We start from the raw sequence: 18,369 nt of genomic DNA on the forward strand, positions 1-18,369 counted from the left end.
TGCGGCGTGTGTGTGTCTAGTATGGAAGTGCCACTTCTAGACATGGCTGTACGTGTGCTGTGAGGGTGCTGGAGTGTGATTGGCTGGAGCTGGCTGGCAAGCCTGGCTCCAGGAAGTCTGGATGGGTCTCCCCAGGAGTGAGTGGAGAGATCAGCATGAGTGATGTGAGGGAGGGCTGCACCTGGTTCCTGAATGGGGCTGGGCTTTCCCCACACAATTCTGGATCCACCCCCTGTGGAGCGTCTAACGACCCTAGCCTCCCTAGTGAATGAAAGGGGTGGTTGAGCCATCAAGGGTGCTCCAAAACCAGCTGCGACTGGTTTCTCCCCCACCCTGCACCAACAGAAAAAGGAATTTACAGTATAAGAAGGGGCTGTGTCCCCTAACAAAATGTTCTCTTCCAGGATCCTGAGGGGGCTGCTGCTGTTGTTGGGCAGGAGGACCGCCACTTGGACTGCCTCCCTGCCTGGAGGCCCAGTGAGCTGGCTCTGGGCCCAGCCTTGCCCCCCTGCCTGCCTAGAAGGACTTTGCTCGAGTTTATTCCTGCCCTAGCGCTGAGAGCGCTTTACTTTTACCCCTAGCGCCTGGGAGCGCTTTATTGCCTTTATAGCGCCTGGGAGCGCTTTGTTTGCAGGAAGCCGGTGCCCACCCGGCGATTGCCCCGTATTTGCCGATTTTGTAGCCCTGGCAGGTGCCCACCCCACCAGGGACCTGGGGCCATTGGTTTGGCCCCATATCGAGTGCCCACCTCGCTTTGTGATTTAATTGCCGAGGGAGCCACCCCTCGAAAATCACCGCGGCAGCCCAGGGGCATTGAAATCGTTCCCGGGCCGCTGCCTAGTGCGACCCGGAAGTGCCGCCTCCACGTCCCCAGGGCCGCGCTGCCACTGGCTGCCCTCAGCAGCGTGACCCGGAAGTGCCCGCGGCTCGCCTGGTTGTAGGCGGGGCCTCGGGACAGAAGGAGAGCGGCGCCGGCCTTCACGGGGCTTCCGGGACTGAGGGAGAGCCCCGGAGTGCTGCCAGGAGGCGGAAGAAGAGCTGGGCAGAGGAGAGCCGCCCCAGGAACAGCCGCCACACAAGCCCGGTGAGTGCACAAACCTCTCCCGTGACGAGGGAGAGAGGGGGCACATCGGGGCATAGAATCATTGCCCGCACCCACGAAGGGCGCCACCGAGTGGTTCGAGCCTGCGAGGCTCGGACGCATCCTTGCTAATTCGAGCCCTGAGAGGCTCAGAGGCATTTGGAAGATCTCGAGCCCCCAGGAGGGGGACTCCGACGAAGGGGCCATCTTGGAGAAGAGCCCACGAAGGCTCTTGGGGACTCCAACGTCGGGGGTGATTGCCTCATGGTTATTGAGAGCCCAGAGAGGCTCCAAAGCGCCACAGTTCTAGTTCAGAGCCACAAGGGCTCTAGGGGGCATCACTTGTTTGAAGAGCCTACGAGGCTCAGGGGCATAATTGATGTTCAGAGCCCAGAGAGGCTCAAAGGCCCCATTGATCTCGAGCCCAGAGAGGCTCAAGGGGGCACAGTTGTTTTACGAGCCCTGAGAGGCTCGGAGGGCCATTCTGTTGGTTTAGAGCCACGAGGCTCCTGGGGGACAGGAGTGCTTGGTGCAGAGCCTGGAAGGCTCCAACGTGGTCCCCACCATTGTTTTCACCAGTTGCCCAGCACTTTGTGGGCAACTGCTACGTTTAGGCCCCTGACACTGGGACACAGGGCGGCCTAGCCTTAGAGAGGCCAGCTGGCCTAGGGACAGTCACAGGTGGTGACTAATGTGATTTTTGCGCAATTGTGTTTCTTTGTGTACTAGTATTACACACAGTGCCATGTCATGCCCCTTGAATGCCTGTAGTTCTTCTGATGAGTGTTGAATCTAGTTCACACCCCGTTAAACCCACTTGCATAGATTATGAGCAATGCCAGGCCAATTAGCCCTTTCAGATCAAATTATCATTTGGTGAAAAAAGTTGATAGATGCTGCCATCAGCGTCGCTAGGCATATCAACACATTACAGAGAAATAATGGGGTTTATTTACAAGCCCCGTCCACTGCATCACTTTTTATGACACTCCGGCAGCTCAGAGTGAGGCCCCATATCTAAGAAGCCACTTTGCCTTGGCTTTTAATGGCCTCATAGATATGGTGTACAGCAACGCAGCACAAGTCACTGCGTTGACTTACACTGCGTCAGGGAGGTGTTCCATACTCGTTGCAGTGGGTGGTCCCATACAACACCCATGGGTTTTGACGCATTCCCAGATTTACAAGGATCTGTAAACCTTGGACTGCGTTAAAACTGAACGCCTCACCAGGGCAGGCATAACGATGATAAATGTGTTTATTTCTCTTAATTATTTTGTCTTTCTATGTGCGCTGCATTTTGCAGCACACATAGAAAGAGGAAAACATTTTGTGCAGGAAGGTATTCTCTTCTGCACAAAAACAATCCTGCAAGCAACGCAGACAACCTTGCATCATGGTACAGGATGCCTGCGTTGGTGCTAGGCACCAAAATGGGTGCCGGCGATGGCCGAAATGACAGGAATGCACCGTATCTTGTAAATACGGTGCATTCTTGTCCTTTCAAATTGGCGTAGGGCAGCGCAACACAAAGTTGCTACTGGACTCACTTAGCACAGCTCTGTGGGTGCTCCTTAAACAAGGACAATCAAGTGCCATGTCAGGTTCCTGGGTCGGGGGAAGAATTCATACATAGGTCAGTCTTGGAGCAAAAATATTCGCTGCTTACAGTGTAGAGAAATAATCCTTTCCAAACACTACATTCCTATGCAGAGAAGTTTCTCCCAAAAGAAAGGTATTATGTAAAGCGTAGAGGCACAACGACACATAAGCTGTCAGAATTTACCTTGTGTAAACCCTAGAACATATACGTCATACACCATACCACCAGTGTCCGTGTCATCCTTTATTTCAGTATGTGGGCCTAGGGCCCAACGACATTACAGCAGGGAGGTGAAATCAAGACAGAATATAGGTTCTGGGTAAATTGAGAGGTTTTTTGCCCTTCAGAGAGTTGTTTACAAACATTAAGGATGTGAGCAATTTATTTTTTAGGTGCATGCCCTGTAGATAGATACTCCTTCGACACAGTGCATTTCAGTCAGGAATTATCCACCATTTAAAAAATAATTTAGATCACCACTGGTTGAGGGATAGACGGGACGTAAGAGGATCTTGTTAAATTGTTTCCTTTACTGTTGTAGACACCTCAACGGGAAAGAATAGTGCCTTGCTGTTGGCCTCTGATCCTGCAGTCCACCTAACTACAAAAATTAATATTTGTGTTTTTTGTTTTTAGAGACACCTATCTGTTCAACCAGACCTTGTGGAGCACCTGCGTAGCCCCTGTAAACATCATCCTTTGGAACATCGTCTTATTCTCGATTCTCCTGGGCATTAGCACCATTGAAGCTGTCTTGTGCCTCGTACAGATGATCAACGGACTCCTGGGATGCCTGTGTGGCACGTGCATGAGAAAAAGAAGGGTCAGTTTATCAGAACAGGGCCAAGAAAATTGCCTCTTGCCAATTTCTCCCTTACATGCCCATGTACCCAGTGCCGCCTTAACGTATGGGCACGCTGGGCAGTTGCCCGCGAGCATAGATGCCCCATGCAGACCAGAATTAAACACAAATTTTCCGTTAAACATTTTTAGGTCTCGCCTAGCGTTGTAGCATGTATGCGCTACTCGCTCTGAGAGGCATAATGTAGTAGGGTGAGTTTTACAAGTGGAGTTAAAGCCCCGCCTCTTGTTTTCATTGGCTTACGTCATCGTCCATGCTAAACCCTGGCTTTCGATTGTAAATAAGGATTATTAGTCCCTCCTTGTTACCGCCCTGTCTCCTTTTGGTCCCGCCCATTCGGACTGGATCTTTACTTGCGGCGGTACACTGTCTCCTTTAACTAGTCAGTAAGCACTAAAAAAAATGTCATTCAGCATCACGCTTTCACTTTTAAGTTTGAGACATGGGGCCGCAGCGAGACATCACGTCCTGGTGCCAGAGCGGCTAGTTTTAATGGAAATTGACACACCGGCGGCCGCTGCCCACAGCCTCCTCCCGCCATGCTTTAATTGAAGTGCATCTCTTTTGTTGTGTATTCGCCACGCAAACAGTGTGTTTTTTTAATTGATATTGACACAGTGGCGGCCTCCTCCCGCCGACCTTTAGTTGAAGTGCATCTCTTTTGTTTTGTACTCGTCACGCGAAAGGTCTTTTTTTATTTGAAATTGACAACACAGGCGCCATTGTTGTCAATTTAAATGAAAAACAATGTTTGCGTGCCGAATACACAACAAAAGAAAAGTGAGAGTGCGCCGTATTAAAGCTAAGGACCCCTCTCTCCTTCAGCTGCACGCTGATTAATACACGCTCACTAATTAAGCACAAACTTAAGTTTGCTGCGGTCGCTTAGTCACAGAATCTAGACATAGTCTTCATTACAAAGAGTTGGGCGGGTATAGCGTCCAAACCAAACCTGGTACAAGCGCTGCCTATCAGCTACACCACGCCCACAGCCTCCTCCTGCCGCGCTTGAATTGAAGTGCATCTCTTTTGTTGTGTACTTGGCACGCAAAGTGTTTTTTTTTTATTGAAATTGTCAACACAGGCACCGTTGTTGTCAATTTCGATAAAAAACAATGTTTGCGTGCCGAGTACTCAACAAAAGAAATGTGCAAGTGCGTCATATTAAAGCTAAGGCCCCCTCTCTCCTTCAGCTGCACGCTGATTATCACACACTCACTAATAAAGCACAAACTTGAGTTTGTGGAGTTCGCTGAGTCACAGAATCTTGACATAGTCTTCATTACAGAGATTGGGCGGGTAAAGCGTCCAAACCAGAGCTGGTTCAAGAGTTGCCTATCAGCTACAACATTTTTAAAGTGAACAGGATGGGAAACAAGCATTTGCAATGCAATTGGTCTCGCATTTGTGAAATTTTAAGCTATTGGCATTGTAAATGACAATGCCTTATATTTATCTGTTTTCAAAATCAACACATAAATAAAAGGTTTGTCATTGACAATGCCAGTAGCTGAAAGACTCGCTAATGCGAGACCTATTGCATTGCAAATGCTTGTTAATCCTGTGAGTGGATGTGTAGGCAGGGCCAACTGCACTGCTGTGCCCGGAGGTCTATAATGCTGTTAAGACTGTCCTGAGTGTACCAGGAAACAGTACTAGAGTAAACCAGAAGATCAGAGGCTAAACAAGCTGCAAGATATCAGCCTTATAAACTTAAAATACATTCTGATTGAAAAAGTATTCATTTGTAGACCTAGAGATGTAGTAAAGGCTTTCTTCTTAAGATAAAACTGAATTTAATCTGGTGAGCTGAACTTCCCGCCTACCATAACTGACAATGTTTCATCCCTGCCCCCTGCTCCCACACATTACCTTTGCTTACAGTGCCAGGAGCTGTGGTGCTAGTCAAGTCAAGTCAAGTCAGATAATTTATATAGCGCACTACATACCCAGAGGGTCTCAAGGCGCTTAGGGGGGAGAGGAGGATTACTTGTCAAATATCCACGTTTTAAGTTGCTTTCTAAATGCTAGGTGGTTCTGGGTAAGGCGAAGGTAGGTGGGGAGTGAGTTCCATGTTTTAGCTGCCAGGTATGAGAAGGATCTGCCTCCCATGGTGGTCTTGTTGATGCGGGGTACAGTGGCGAGGGCTTGGCTGGAAGAACGTAGTTGGCGGGAGGGGGTGTAGAAGGACAGTCGTGAGTTGAGGCATTCTGGTCCGATGTCGTAGAGTGATTTGTGTGCGTGGGTTAGCAGTCGGAAAGTGATCCTCTTATTGACGGGTAGCCAGTGGAGGTCTTTCAGGTGGCCAGAGATGTGTTCGTTACGCGGGATGTCTAATATGATCCTGGCTGAGGCGTTTTGGATTCGTTGGAGTTTCTTCTGGAGTTTGGCGGTAGTACCTGCGTAGAGGGTGTTACCGTAGTCCAGTCGGCTCGTGACCAGAGCATGGGTGACAGTTTTTCTGGTTTCGGTGTGGATCCAGCGAAATGTTTTTTTGAGCATGCGAAGAATGTTGAAGCAGGATGAGGATACGGCGTTGACTTGTCTGTTCATTGAGATTGAAGAATCCAGGATAACGCCTAAGTTCTGTGCGTGGTTTGTCGGGATGGGTGCTTTTCCAAGGGCTTCCGGCCACCAAGAGTCGTCCCATGCAGAGGGGGATGTGCCTAAGATGAGGACTTCTGTTTTATCTGAGTTCAGTTTCAGACGGCTTTGTTTCATCCATTCGGCAACTTCTTTCATTACTTCGTGTAGGTTGGTTTTGGCGGTGCTGGGGTCATTGGTGAGAGAAAGGATCAGTTGAGTGTCATCCGCGTAGGAGATGATGTTGAGGTTGTGTTGGCGAGCGATGGCCGCAAGGGGGCTCATGTATACGTTGAAGAGGGTGGGACTGAGTGAGGATCCTTGTGGTACGCCACAGATGACTTCAGTGGCCTCGGACTTGAATGGTGGAAGGCGGACTCTCTGGGTTCTTCCGGTGAGGAACGAGGTGATCCAATCAAGTGCTTTTCCTTGTATTCCGATGTTTCTGAGGCGTTGTAAAAGGGTGCTGTGGCAGACTGTGTTGAAGGCTGCAGAGAGGTCGAGGAGGATGAGGGCGACTGTGTCTCCATTGTCCAGTAGAGTTCGAATGTCATCTGTTGCTGCGATGAGGGCGGTCTCAGTGCTGTGTTTTGCTCGGAAGCCAGATTGTGAGGAGTCGAGGGATTTGTTGGCTTCTAGGAAAGCGGAGAGTTGGTTGTTGACAGCTTTCTCGATGACTTTGGCTGGGAAAGGAAGGAGCGATATGGGGCGATAATTTTTGAGTTCGGTGGGGTCCGCTGTGGGTTTTTTCAGAAGGGCGGTGAGTTCAGCGTGTTTCCAGCTTTCCGGGAAGGTGGCGGAGTTGAATGAGCAGTTGATGACGTCTCGGAGGTGCGGTGCTATGACGGAGTCTGCTTTGTTGAAGATGTGGTGAGGACATGGGTCTGTGGGGGATCCTGAGTGGATAGAGTTCATCAGGTGGATGGTGTCCTCAGTGGAGATTGGGTTCCAGTCGTTAAGAGTGTTCAAGGGGGGAGGATGTTCATCATATGGTTGGGTGGGTTGGTCTCCGGGTTCGTTGTCGAAGCTGTTGTGGATGTCTGCAATTTTGTTGTGGAAGAATAGAGCCAGGGAGTCGCAGAGGGCTTGAGAAGGGGTGATGTCGTTGGAGTTGGCCGAGGGGTTGGTAAATTCCTTGACGATGTTGAAGAGTTCCTTGCTGTTGTGGGCGTTGTTGTCTAGTCGATCCTTGAATGCTGTTTTCTTGGCCTTTCGGATTAGTTGGTGGTGTGTGCGGGTGGCGTTTTTGAAGGCGTCCTTGGTGCTGGTGGTTGGGTCTTTTTTCCAGGCCTTTTCAAGGGAGCGGCAGAGTTTCTTGGACTTCTTAAGATCATCGTTGAACCATGAGGCCTTCTTGCTGCCAGGTTTGCTTTGACGTTTTTTCAGTGGTGCTAGGATGTCGGCGGTGTTGGATAACCATAGGGTGAAGTTGGCGGTGGCTTGGTCTGGGTTAGAAGAGTGGGCTGGGGTGTTTAGAAGGAGCGATGAGGAGATCTGGTCGATGGTGATTTTGTTCCAGTTTCTTTGCAGAGTTGGTTGGAGGTGGTTGGTGGGTTTCGGCTTGTTGTAGGTGAAGTGAACGCAGCTGTGGTCAGTCCAGAGGAGATCCGTAGTGTGGCTGAAGGAGACATGATTGCTGGAGGTGAAGATGGGGTCGAGTGTGTGACCTGCGATGTGGGTGGGGGAAGTGACCAGTTGTTTAAGTCTGAGGTTGGCGAGGTTGTCCAAGAGGGTGGTGGTGTTGCGGTCGTTGTTCTTTTCAAGGTGAAAGTTGAGGTCTCCCAGAAGGATGTAATCTTTGGATGGGAGCGCGTGTGGAGTGATGAAGTCCGTGATGTCTTCACTGAATTTTGAGCGGGGTCCTGGTGGTCTGTAAAGGAGGGTGCCTCTAAGTGTGGTCTTGGGGTCGATGTGGATCTGGAAGTGAAGGTGTTCAGAGTTGGCGAGGTTGACGTCAGAGCTGGTTGAGATGTGGATTGATTTTTTATGGACGATAGCGATTCCTCCTCCTGTGTGGCCGGTACGGTCCTTGCGTGTGATCTTATAGTCTTCAGGGATGGCAATGGTGATGTCTGGGGCGGAGGAAGCGTTCATCCATGTTTCTGTAAGGAAGGCGACGTCCGGAGAGATGGTGTCTAGTAGGTTCCAGAGGTCAATGGCGTGTCTGTGGACCGAACGGGTGTTGAGCAAGATGCATTGTAGGTGGTTGGCGTCAGGAATCTGTGGTGTGGTCGTAGCGGAAATGTTGTCGGTGCCGATGAATTTGCAGGAGTAGCAAGAGAAAGGTCCATGGGTGTGTCCAGGAGCGGCTTGGACGCAGTTGGGGGCGCGACCGGGGTTAAGGGCTAGGAGGGTGGCGGCATCGTAGGTGATGCGGGAGGGCTGGGCAGCGCGAGGGGCAGGGGGTATGGCGCTGGGCGCGGTCCAGGCGCGGACGGGCGTAGATGGGCTTACCTTTGGCGCACCTTTGGCGCGGATTGGGCGCGGTCGCTGCGCGTGGACGCTGCGCGTGGGAAGAACTGTCATATATGGATAGTGGAGGGGGAGGGGCGAGGGCGTCTCAGCTGGGAGGCGGGGCGGGCACACGAGGACCACAATAACAATCAAAATGGAGGCGGAGGGGGGAGCACAGCGTTGCGCTACAGGCAGACGTGCGACCAAGAGCAAAACAGCACTAAATAAATCACAAAATGTAAGACAAGTAAAGCGGCAGTCAAACAGGCAGCAGGCAATAATATTTGGCAGCTTCAAATGCAGAGCAGCGCTACGATACCAATGCCAGCAGGGGAAGCTGGAAGCGGCCACTCGGCTCGAGGAGAGGAGTGAGTCACGGCGCTCTAAGGTAGGGAAGCGCTATTTTAGGTCAGTGGGAGGGCGTCTCAGCTGGGAGGCGGGGCAGGCACACGAGGACCACAACAACAATCAAAATGGAGGCGGAGGGGGGAGCACAGCGTAGCGCTACAGGCAGACGCGCGACCAAGGGCAAAACAGCACTAAATAAATCACAAAATGTAAGACAAGTAAAGCGGCAGTCAAACAGGCAGCAGGCAATAATATTTGGCAGCTTCAAATGCAGAGCAGCGCTACGATACCAATGCCAGCAGGGGAAGCTGGGAGCGACCACTCAGCTCGAGGAGAGGAGTGAGTCACGGCGCTCTAAGGTAGGGAAGCGCTATTTTAGGTGAGTGGGAGGGCGTCTCAGCTGGGAGGCGGGGCGGGCACACGAGGACCACAACAACAATCAAAATGGAGGCGGAGGGGGGAGCACAGCGTAGCGCTACAGGCAGACGCGCGACCAAGGGCAAAACAGCACTAAATAAATCACAAAATGTAAGACAAGTAAAGCGGCAGTCAAACAGGCAGCAGGCAATAATATTTGGCATCTTCAAATGCAGAGCAGCGCTACGATACCAATGCCAGCAGGGGAAGCTGGGAGCGACCACTCGGCTCGAGGAGAGGAGTTTCATATTGCCTTTAGCACCAGTGTCCCACCAAAGCCAGTGCAGGAAATATTTTTACCCTAGTAACAATACCTGTTTTGTTTTCCTACAGCATGGAGAGCTGAGAAATATTTAATACACAGCAAAGGGCTGGGCGTGGTTTGCGAAGTAGCGCTACAGGAAGCTACGCAAAGTGCACTTCGCACTACGCGAGCTACGCGTAGCACTACGCGAACTGCGTAGTACCCTGTTCGCACTGTGCAAGATGCCATTTTCAATGATTGCACAGTGCGGACAAGCATTCAGCACTGTGTAATCATTGAAAATGGCATCTTGCACAGTGCGAGCTGTAGTTTTCTTCCGCTCGAGTAGATTTTTACTCGAGCGGCAGCTTTCTCAACGCGGATTGGTAGTTTCTCATCGCGAGCAGTCGCAAGCATACGCAACCACTCGCAATGAGAAACCTGACCTCCTTGCATTGAGAATCTCACCGGGAGGTTTATTTTCCACGCTCGCGATCGGCAACTTGACGTTGCTGATCGCGAACGAAGAAAAAGTCTCGCTGGGATGTCATTTTGCTTGCTCCCGGTCGCCAACTTGATGTTGAAGACCGCAAGCAAGCAAAAGATTACCGCTGCACTATGCTACGCTACGCTTTGCATGTTTGCACTGTGCTACGTGCAGTTCGCGTAGTGTGAAGTAGTGCAAACTTCGCAAACTACATGAGCGTAGCGTAGTGCTTTGCCCAGGGTTATACAGCACCTCATCATCTCTAAATACATCTCACAGTATTACCTCTAATGCCTGGCACACCGCCCTAATGTTTCTAATATAAAGACATCACAAGGTGATACTCACCCAACTCCCTTCACCGTGACACCTCCCAATAGAAATACTTTCTACATCTCCAAAAAGCACCCCAATCAGGAGCAGAGTTACGTCACCACAGAATCCCTGATATTAACACATGTAAAGTAACATATCCTCACAGAAACAACTACCATCCTTTTTACAGTAATACCCCCACTATTCCTCTGATGCTAATACATCCTCTTACACCTCACACAGTACCACTGACTCAAATCCTTTGGAAATAACACTTTTAATACCAGAAAGTTTTAGCCCTCAATAAACTTTAGAGTGACTCATCCATGGTACCCTTTTTGTTTCCACTCCTCTTCTCTCACCCTTCGTTTACCACTTTGTTCACCACAGACCTACTCCGCCTGAACATATTAAGCCCCTTTCAGCTGCTACTTGCCCTGGTGACTCTTGCATGTCCTCCTGTAGTATTCCCTTCTCCCGCTGCAGTTTTCCCTTTGCTACTAGCACATTGGCAATGTTATCCGATGAATACTCTGGGCCTGATTTACAATGGTACCTTACACCTTTGAGTAAGTTTACACATTTGAATATTCGCAAACTGCACTTTTGTAGTAACTTATACTTTTGTAGTAGCTTACACTTTTTTTGTAAGTCCAGCATTACGCATGGCCAACCACTGACACTGTGGACCTGTCCCATAAAAAAATAAGGGAGCTTGGGTCCTAGTACAAAAGTGTTAGCTATTCGAAGTGTAAGTTACTACAGAAGTGCAGTTTGTGAATACCAAAAAGTGGTAAGCGAACTCAAAAGTGGAAGTTACTACAAAAGTGCAGTTTTGTAAATAGCACATTGTAGTAAGTTTTGAAGTACTTCTATAGGACTACAAAACCTACTACAAAATGCAGTTTGTGAATCCGGTCCATTGGCCCTCGGAACTCCGTGAGGTCTGCCTCTAGAGTATCTAGGTTTCCCAGGGTCATTGATATGAGACACTGACACTCCTGCCAAAGCCTATAAACCCATGACCCGAAAGGGCATTAGCATTGGGAATGGGCAAATAATGCTTGATATCACCAAGCCTCCTGACTCTGATGTTAGAAAAAAGATGTTATTGTATACACTTCAGTGTGACCCAACAGGCTAAGTTGAAGTATATTATGCAACTTACAGTTTCAACCAGAAATGGTTTCAAACATCAGTATACTGTACCTTAAATATGGCTATTGTGCCAGTGAATTTCAGTGTCGAGGGCACACACTGAATTATGGGCATCCTCTAATCAGTGTGATTGCCACTCGGAGCAGGAGTCTAGAACATGTTCTGACAAGGGTGGGAAAACCCAGCAGGCAATTGCAAAAGTCAAAAAGGAGAGCATGGCATAGATATTGTGCTACTCATTTGCATACCAATTACATGCATATCTCAGACTTACTGATACTGTCACTCCTACCTTATTTTTTCTAAACATTCTCTTTATTGTTTTAATTTGTTCCATTTCCACGATAATGCTATATCATAAACTCCCTGGTAATTTCACATATTTATCCAATCTAGAATTGCAGTTGTTATGTTCATCCCTGAATACAACATATTCAACCCTTGCCTTGTTTGCTTTTGCTCTTTGGCACCCGCCCCATTTGGATATCCATTTGCAAACACATGCCATTTTAGGTTTGTATTCCTCATCCTTGAACCTTACCTGACTTTATTGTTGTCCTTAGGCTACAGAGCAAGTTATTCTATGAGTTTGGCCCATTCATACATCTTCTCTCCACTGCATATCTCCTTCTTCTCGGAGTTTCAACCTGAACGACAGTGTTTATGCAAAGTTGATTGACAGTGCTATTTCTTACTTCTAAATGGCCTCCCTACTTACCAAAAGTATCTTTGGCCTTGTCCTCTCACACTTGCTACAGTTTGTCCTAAGCACTGACCATTTTCTCCTTTTTTGATCACTGTGTCATCGACATGAGCATCACAGTCTGCTACTCTGCCCTTTGTCCATCATCTAGATCTTTTCTCTGGAGGTGAATGTTCACCTGAAACCATCTCTATTTCCCTTGGAAAATGTAACTACCCTTGTCAATCTCTGTGTCAATATTTAGGAAAACCCCATACAAATGACCTGCAGGGCTAGCGGGCAGTTTTCTTGGCAGCGGTGTGATGATTCCCTTTATTACGGAGTCAGGGCCTATTAAGTAATGCATTGATGAAATCAACAATGTCTGTGGCTAGTACCTGTGGGAATTGACTAATACAAGAAGCAGTGCAATAGTTCATCAGTAGATTGGATGCTTTGATTATCTTTGCTGATATAATGTCTTCCAGTGGCTTGAACTAAGGCTGATAGGAGGGTAAGTCCAACTCAGTACTAGTGAGAACCCCTAACAGATTTGTGCTTGGCACTTATTTCTCTCACTCTTTACCATCTTCATCCAATTTCATCTGGTGATGATTTCATTTCCTCTACAACCTCTTGTCCAAAGACCTCACACCCTTCTCGTACCCCATTCTCATCCACTCAAGCAAAGATGAATCAATGGTTCTCTACCACCTGAAGCTGTTCGGCTTCATGGCCTTATGATAACTCCTGTTATCACTGAGGATATATATTGCCCATTGTATGATGTCCGCAATAACATTCAGTCTCTCATCTTTTCAAGTTATGAATTTATTCCTTCAGCCATCTTGGCCAAAAGTAACCATCTGGTTCATTTTATCAGCATTAAAGTATTTCCTTCTTCACAGATTTATGTGACAACCCTGTCCACATAAATCTTCTAATTAAGCCCAAAATGTACACAGCGTCACTTCCAGGTGAGACCCTAATCAGTCTTCTCAACAATCTGAACTATGTAACAACATTGTCTGTGGCCCCCTATACTACTTTCTGGCAAACCTTTGAGAAACTTTACCACATACAATATTTATCTTTTCACCTCAACCTCCACCCCTTCAGACATCAAGCAGGCTAACTCAGTATGCACTATATACATTTTAGAAATGGTTCCTCATGCTTGTTTTTCAAATCTGACATTTGAGTCATCCCACCTCACTTCAAATGTCCACACTTAAATCATTGGTCCCCTTCTGAATACAAACGTCACCCCAACACCCTCAAGCATTGCTGCCTCTTCCCCATAATGAAGGGTACCCTGCCTTCGCTGGAATCTCTCTCAATCGACAAAAGATCTTTCACTTTTAAAGCTCATAAGCTTCTTCTTCCAGTAGAATAGACCTTCTGACTCTGCCACTCCTCTTAGCCACCATGACAAGGGGTGAGAGCATCATGACCCCTTCCTAGAAACTGACCTGAAACATTTAAAGTATCCCTTGCTGTCTTTATCTTGCCTGTGACATCTATCACCCTCATTCATAACAGATGACTTTATTTTAGTATCTGCCTGAATACCCTCAGATGTGTCCTCTTCGCGGCGCCCAGTTCACCAAATAAACACAAATATTAATTTCATGTGCTTGCATGTTCTGTCCCATTAGGGTTTCTGTTGCGGCATATTTGTTTTGTGCCCCACAAGGGCTAAGAAGTGAAATTCATAGCATTCTTTCTTTAATTATCTTTAATTAAAAATGTCTAATTCTCGAATAATCACAGCAATTTCTGAACAGGATGACTGTCTTGTATCTATTCCAAAAAGAGAATTTGGGCTGCTATTTTTTTAAATTCTACTTGTCTGTTTTGAGATGGTGTGGATGTGGAACTCCATAACATCAAATTCAGGACACCCCAAAATTCAATTTACGTCTGGAAGTTGCAATCCGAGAATGATCATGTGTTAAAAGACACTCTACTCAACATAAAAACCACCATTAGTTTAGCAGACTAGAAAATAAGTAACTGGGACCGCACAATAACTGAGTTCCATATCTGGGAAAAGTTAAAGGGTTTTATTACAAAATTCTTAGAAATCAAGCAATGCAAAATGAATGACATGAAGGCCCAAATGCAAAGTTATACAAAGTAGTCTTAAAAGAGAAATATTCTAAGTCCCAAATGAACGGCAACATCGTAAAAGTAGAAAAGGAAAAGTCCTATGTATGTATGACTCATTCCCAAATCAAGGGGTTCTTATACACAATTCTTCATATCGACACACAGAAAATGCAGTGCATGATCCAAAGTGTCAAACTACTAAATAAATCACAGTCAGAGTCATAATAATAAAGCTTATAACAATAACCCACGTTAAAAAACACTTCGATCAGCCTCTGCACTATTGCTAACCAGAGAAATAAAAAATAATATGAAACAGTAACACTAAACTATACACAGTTGAGCAATGCTAGGCCCAACAACGGAATTATAGCGGAGGAAAATGTGATACATGTTTTAGTTTAGAAACATTTGAGCATTCATTCACAATACATGCACTCCACTACATCAACATTGTCTTGCCTGTGAGGAAAGAAGATGTGCAGGAGAACGAGATGTAAGGGGAAGAGCAGTAGTGGAGCGAGCAGCATCAGAACAGAATCCATAATGACTAATATGGTGTTTTGTGAAAATGTATGTATGCTTATCAGGTGTGGTACTGTACAGGGAGGATACAGAGAGTACAGTGTGTGTATAGGCTACATACATGCATGGGAGGCATGTGTGCCTGTGAATGGTACAATCCAAAAAGAAGGGGTGTCCAAGTGGGGGAACAGAGTTTACAACGCAACTTTTACAACAAAGTACCTTTACGACGCAACCATTACAACGCAAGTCATTACAACGACTTGCGCTGGGGGCCGCTCTAGGATAGGGAATAGTTTTAATTTACTATCCAACACCTTACCTACTATCCACGGGGACTGGAGTTGGAATAGTAAATTAAACTATTCACTATCCAGCGCCCCCCAACGCAAGTCGTAACAACTTGCATTGTTAAAGTTGCATCGTAAAGGCATGCGTTGTAAAAGCATGCGTTGTAACGACGTACATCCTTCCAAGTGCACACTTGTCAATGTATTTACCCCAAAAGTTCATTGTTTTGATCTGTGTGCGTGCTGCCCGGATCCGTGGTCTGCCCAAATGCCACGTTTTAAGACAGTTCATCAAAAGTAGGAGCGACATGCCACTCCGTTACCGGATGCCCAGCTGATACCAGAATCTCAATAGATTTTCAACTTAATTAGTCCATTTTCAATAGGTTTTATTCTTAGTATTCAAACGTTTATATGCTGTATATTTTCATTTCATCATGCCACATAAGAGATATTCTTGTACTTACAATATATCTAATGCTGCAGATATGCCCATCCTGGCCTTTTTTCTGTAGCAAGAATATATACAAATAATCCTCAGTTGTAAATGTAATTCCCAATGCATTTCGGGCATTGTTTTGCCCTTTGTCAGGGGTACACTACAAAATAAAAGTCAACCAACATTAGATGATATGCTTAAGTCATGATATAATCAGGATAATAAATCAAAAACAGGGGGACTGTGTAGTTGTCTGTGAATGTCAGATTTTTCCTTTGTGTTAATAGCGGTAACAAATACTTATCTTTTTCATAATAGTGAGTATTTGACTGGACAATGATTTATTGCTGTTGCTGTGCACATTTTAATCCATGAACCTGTGGTCACTCCCCTAGATCCGCCTCACCATGAGTTAGCTTTGGACTTCTCAGATCACGATTTTCCTGAGAGTCAAGTGCAGAAGAGGGACTTGGCCCCCCTTTCTCAGAATTAATAGGAGGTCGGGCCCTGGGACATTAGGAGTAAAAGGCCGCAAACCCCACGGCTGGGGCCTAGTAACCTCTGTGTGCCCTGTGGCCCTCTGGAAGTCGGTCTGATATGAGTTTTTCTCTTACATGAAACCTTCATAGGAATATAGCCAATTTAAAGGTACCATTTTTTATGCATTTTAATATTTCATGAGCACAGTGTGTATATGCCTGTCCACTAATGATTTATCTCACCAAGTGGATTGCCAAGAGGCCCAGAAAACGCATCAAATGAATGCAGAAAATGATACCATGGCTTTACCACCTTTTTTCTACACTCAATTAATGCACTTACAGTGATGTTTTTCGATGCAAGAATGCAGACAAGACATATCTAGCTGAATGTGTTTTTACTCTCTATGCATCACTGGGATATTTACTAAAACTATTTTGTTTTGTTTCCTCTTAGGCTGGTGTTTCTTCAATGTAAAAGAGTGCTTCAAAGATTTCAAATGCAGGAATGGACATTCAGACTCGAAGTGTAGAATGATGCAGCCCACTTCAATGCAGTGGGTCTGATAGTGAAGAAAGTTTAACAGCATGAAGAGCTTGGTCCACAATCACTGCATAACAAGTCAACTTTCATATGGAAATCTATTTTCTTTACATCATATTTTCTATTCATATCACCAAGTGTCTTCCTGCACAAGAACACTGAAGAGTGGATTAGTACTGGTGTCAACATCCACTGCTTTGTTCATTGTGAGTTAACTAACACATGTGTGTACTTTTTATTGTAGAATGAACTGCCAGCAATTGTGCTGGTAGAGGTGTATGTATAACATCTCCAGGTATGTTTTCATATTATTGTAACCATGGCTTGACAGCAATGCATAGCAAAAATGTAAAGCTATTAAGGGGTATTTGCTTAAAATACAGATTTTAACTTATAAGTAGAAATGCATTGTAGCAGAATCAGAAACGTCATAGTTTGGTTAAAAGTGATTCATTAAAAAATTGTATTGACCACTCTTTTATCTTGCACTTTTTCACACTTTCTGTCATTGCGCTCTCTGTCAGTTAGCCAATTACCTTTGAACTCACTGATTCATCTCAAGGCTACTTTGACTCACACCCTTAGCAGTCAGTAGACCTGGTACTTTTCACTTCAATGTACAACTTGACCAATCTAACTCATAATTTGTTTGGAAACAACTGTACACAATTAGTGTTATTTGTACATTTTTTCGTATGTATTTTTCTGTGTAATTCCTTAGTATGAATCTTGTTTTATGATCTTGAATTAATATTGTTTTAACTTATTTCAAACAAAAGTATTATACATTTCGAGAAACTCGTTTCTTCTTTGAAACAATGTAGTGCCTTAGGTTGTATACTATATGTCACATTCGTTAAGGCCCTAGCAACCCATACAGTTGCTGCTTGACTCCTCTCTGTGCTCTGCCACAATGGGAAAGTCTTGTTTTCTTTTGGAAGTTACTGTCAGTGCTTTCTGTGCCTTTTTTAAAGAATAAGAGCAGGAATGGCAAAGTCTTTCTTCTTTGTTTGTGGATAAAAAGGGAAGTAGATCCTGATATTCTCGCATCCGTTTCCCCATCAGATGCGGACTATCCAATAGCTATCAAATAGATATTATTGCCAAGAAAGACTTGGGCCCCGATGTAGGTAATATTGATTTACCGATTTTAAATTAACGAATTTTACAGATTCGGTCATTGAAAATCGGTAAATCAATGTGGTTGACATGTAGGTATTTCCAGATGTGGAAATACCGATTCTGTAACATTTGGTATTTACTGATTCTGTAAATACAGAATCGGTATTTCCCATTGATTCCTAGGGGCTTCAAAGCCCATAGGGATCAATGGGAAATACCGATTCTGTATTTACAGAATCGGTAAATACCGAATTTTGCAAGGGTGCAGGGGGTGTCACTTTGACACCCTCTGGCACCCCACAAATAGGCATGTGCGCCATGTGGCACACAGACATGCCTTAGGGCATGTCTGTCTGTCACATGGCTAGGTGTGCATGCACACATGTGCATGCACACCTGAAATCGGTATTTTACCACACAATGGGCCGGATGTAGGTCGGTCGGTAACGGCCGAAAATCGGTATTTTTGGTCGTTACCGACCGAGATTCACAAAATGGTATGTAGGGCCACATATTTTACAGATTCGGTAAATTTACCGATCGGTAAATTTACCGAATCTGTAAAATACCGAATCGGTATTTTTACCGATTCGGTAACAATGAGATGTAGGTGGGACTCTTCTG

At 46.0% G+C, this 18,369-nt stretch overlaps 1 protein-coding gene across 3 annotated transcripts in view; it reads left to right on the forward strand.

Annotated features, from left to right (window-relative positions):
- Positions 1 to 17,111, forward strand: part of LOC147698732 (transmembrane 4 L6 family member 5-like) — a 234,273-nt gene extending 217,162 nt beyond the window's left edge. For all 3 annotated transcript variants that reach the window (XM_086935310.1, XM_086935308.1, XM_086935311.1), the window contains exons 5-6: positions 3,321 to 3,507; positions 16,537 to 17,111. In XM_086935310.1, coding sequence (XP_086791436.1) covers positions 3,321 to 3,507; positions 16,537 to 16,557 — 208 coding nt within the window. In that variant the 3' untranslated portion in view covers positions 16,558 to 17,111. The remainder of the gene's footprint in view (positions 1 to 3,320; positions 3,508 to 16,536) is intronic.
- Positions 17,112 to 18,369: the final 1,258 nt, after the last annotated feature.

Source organism: Lissotriton vulgaris, chromosome 8 (genome assembly GCF_964263255.1).
Source record: "Lissotriton vulgaris chromosome 8, aLisVul1.2, whole genome shotgun sequence".
NCBI lineage: Eukaryota > Metazoa > Chordata > Amphibia > Caudata > Salamandridae > Lissotriton > Lissotriton vulgaris.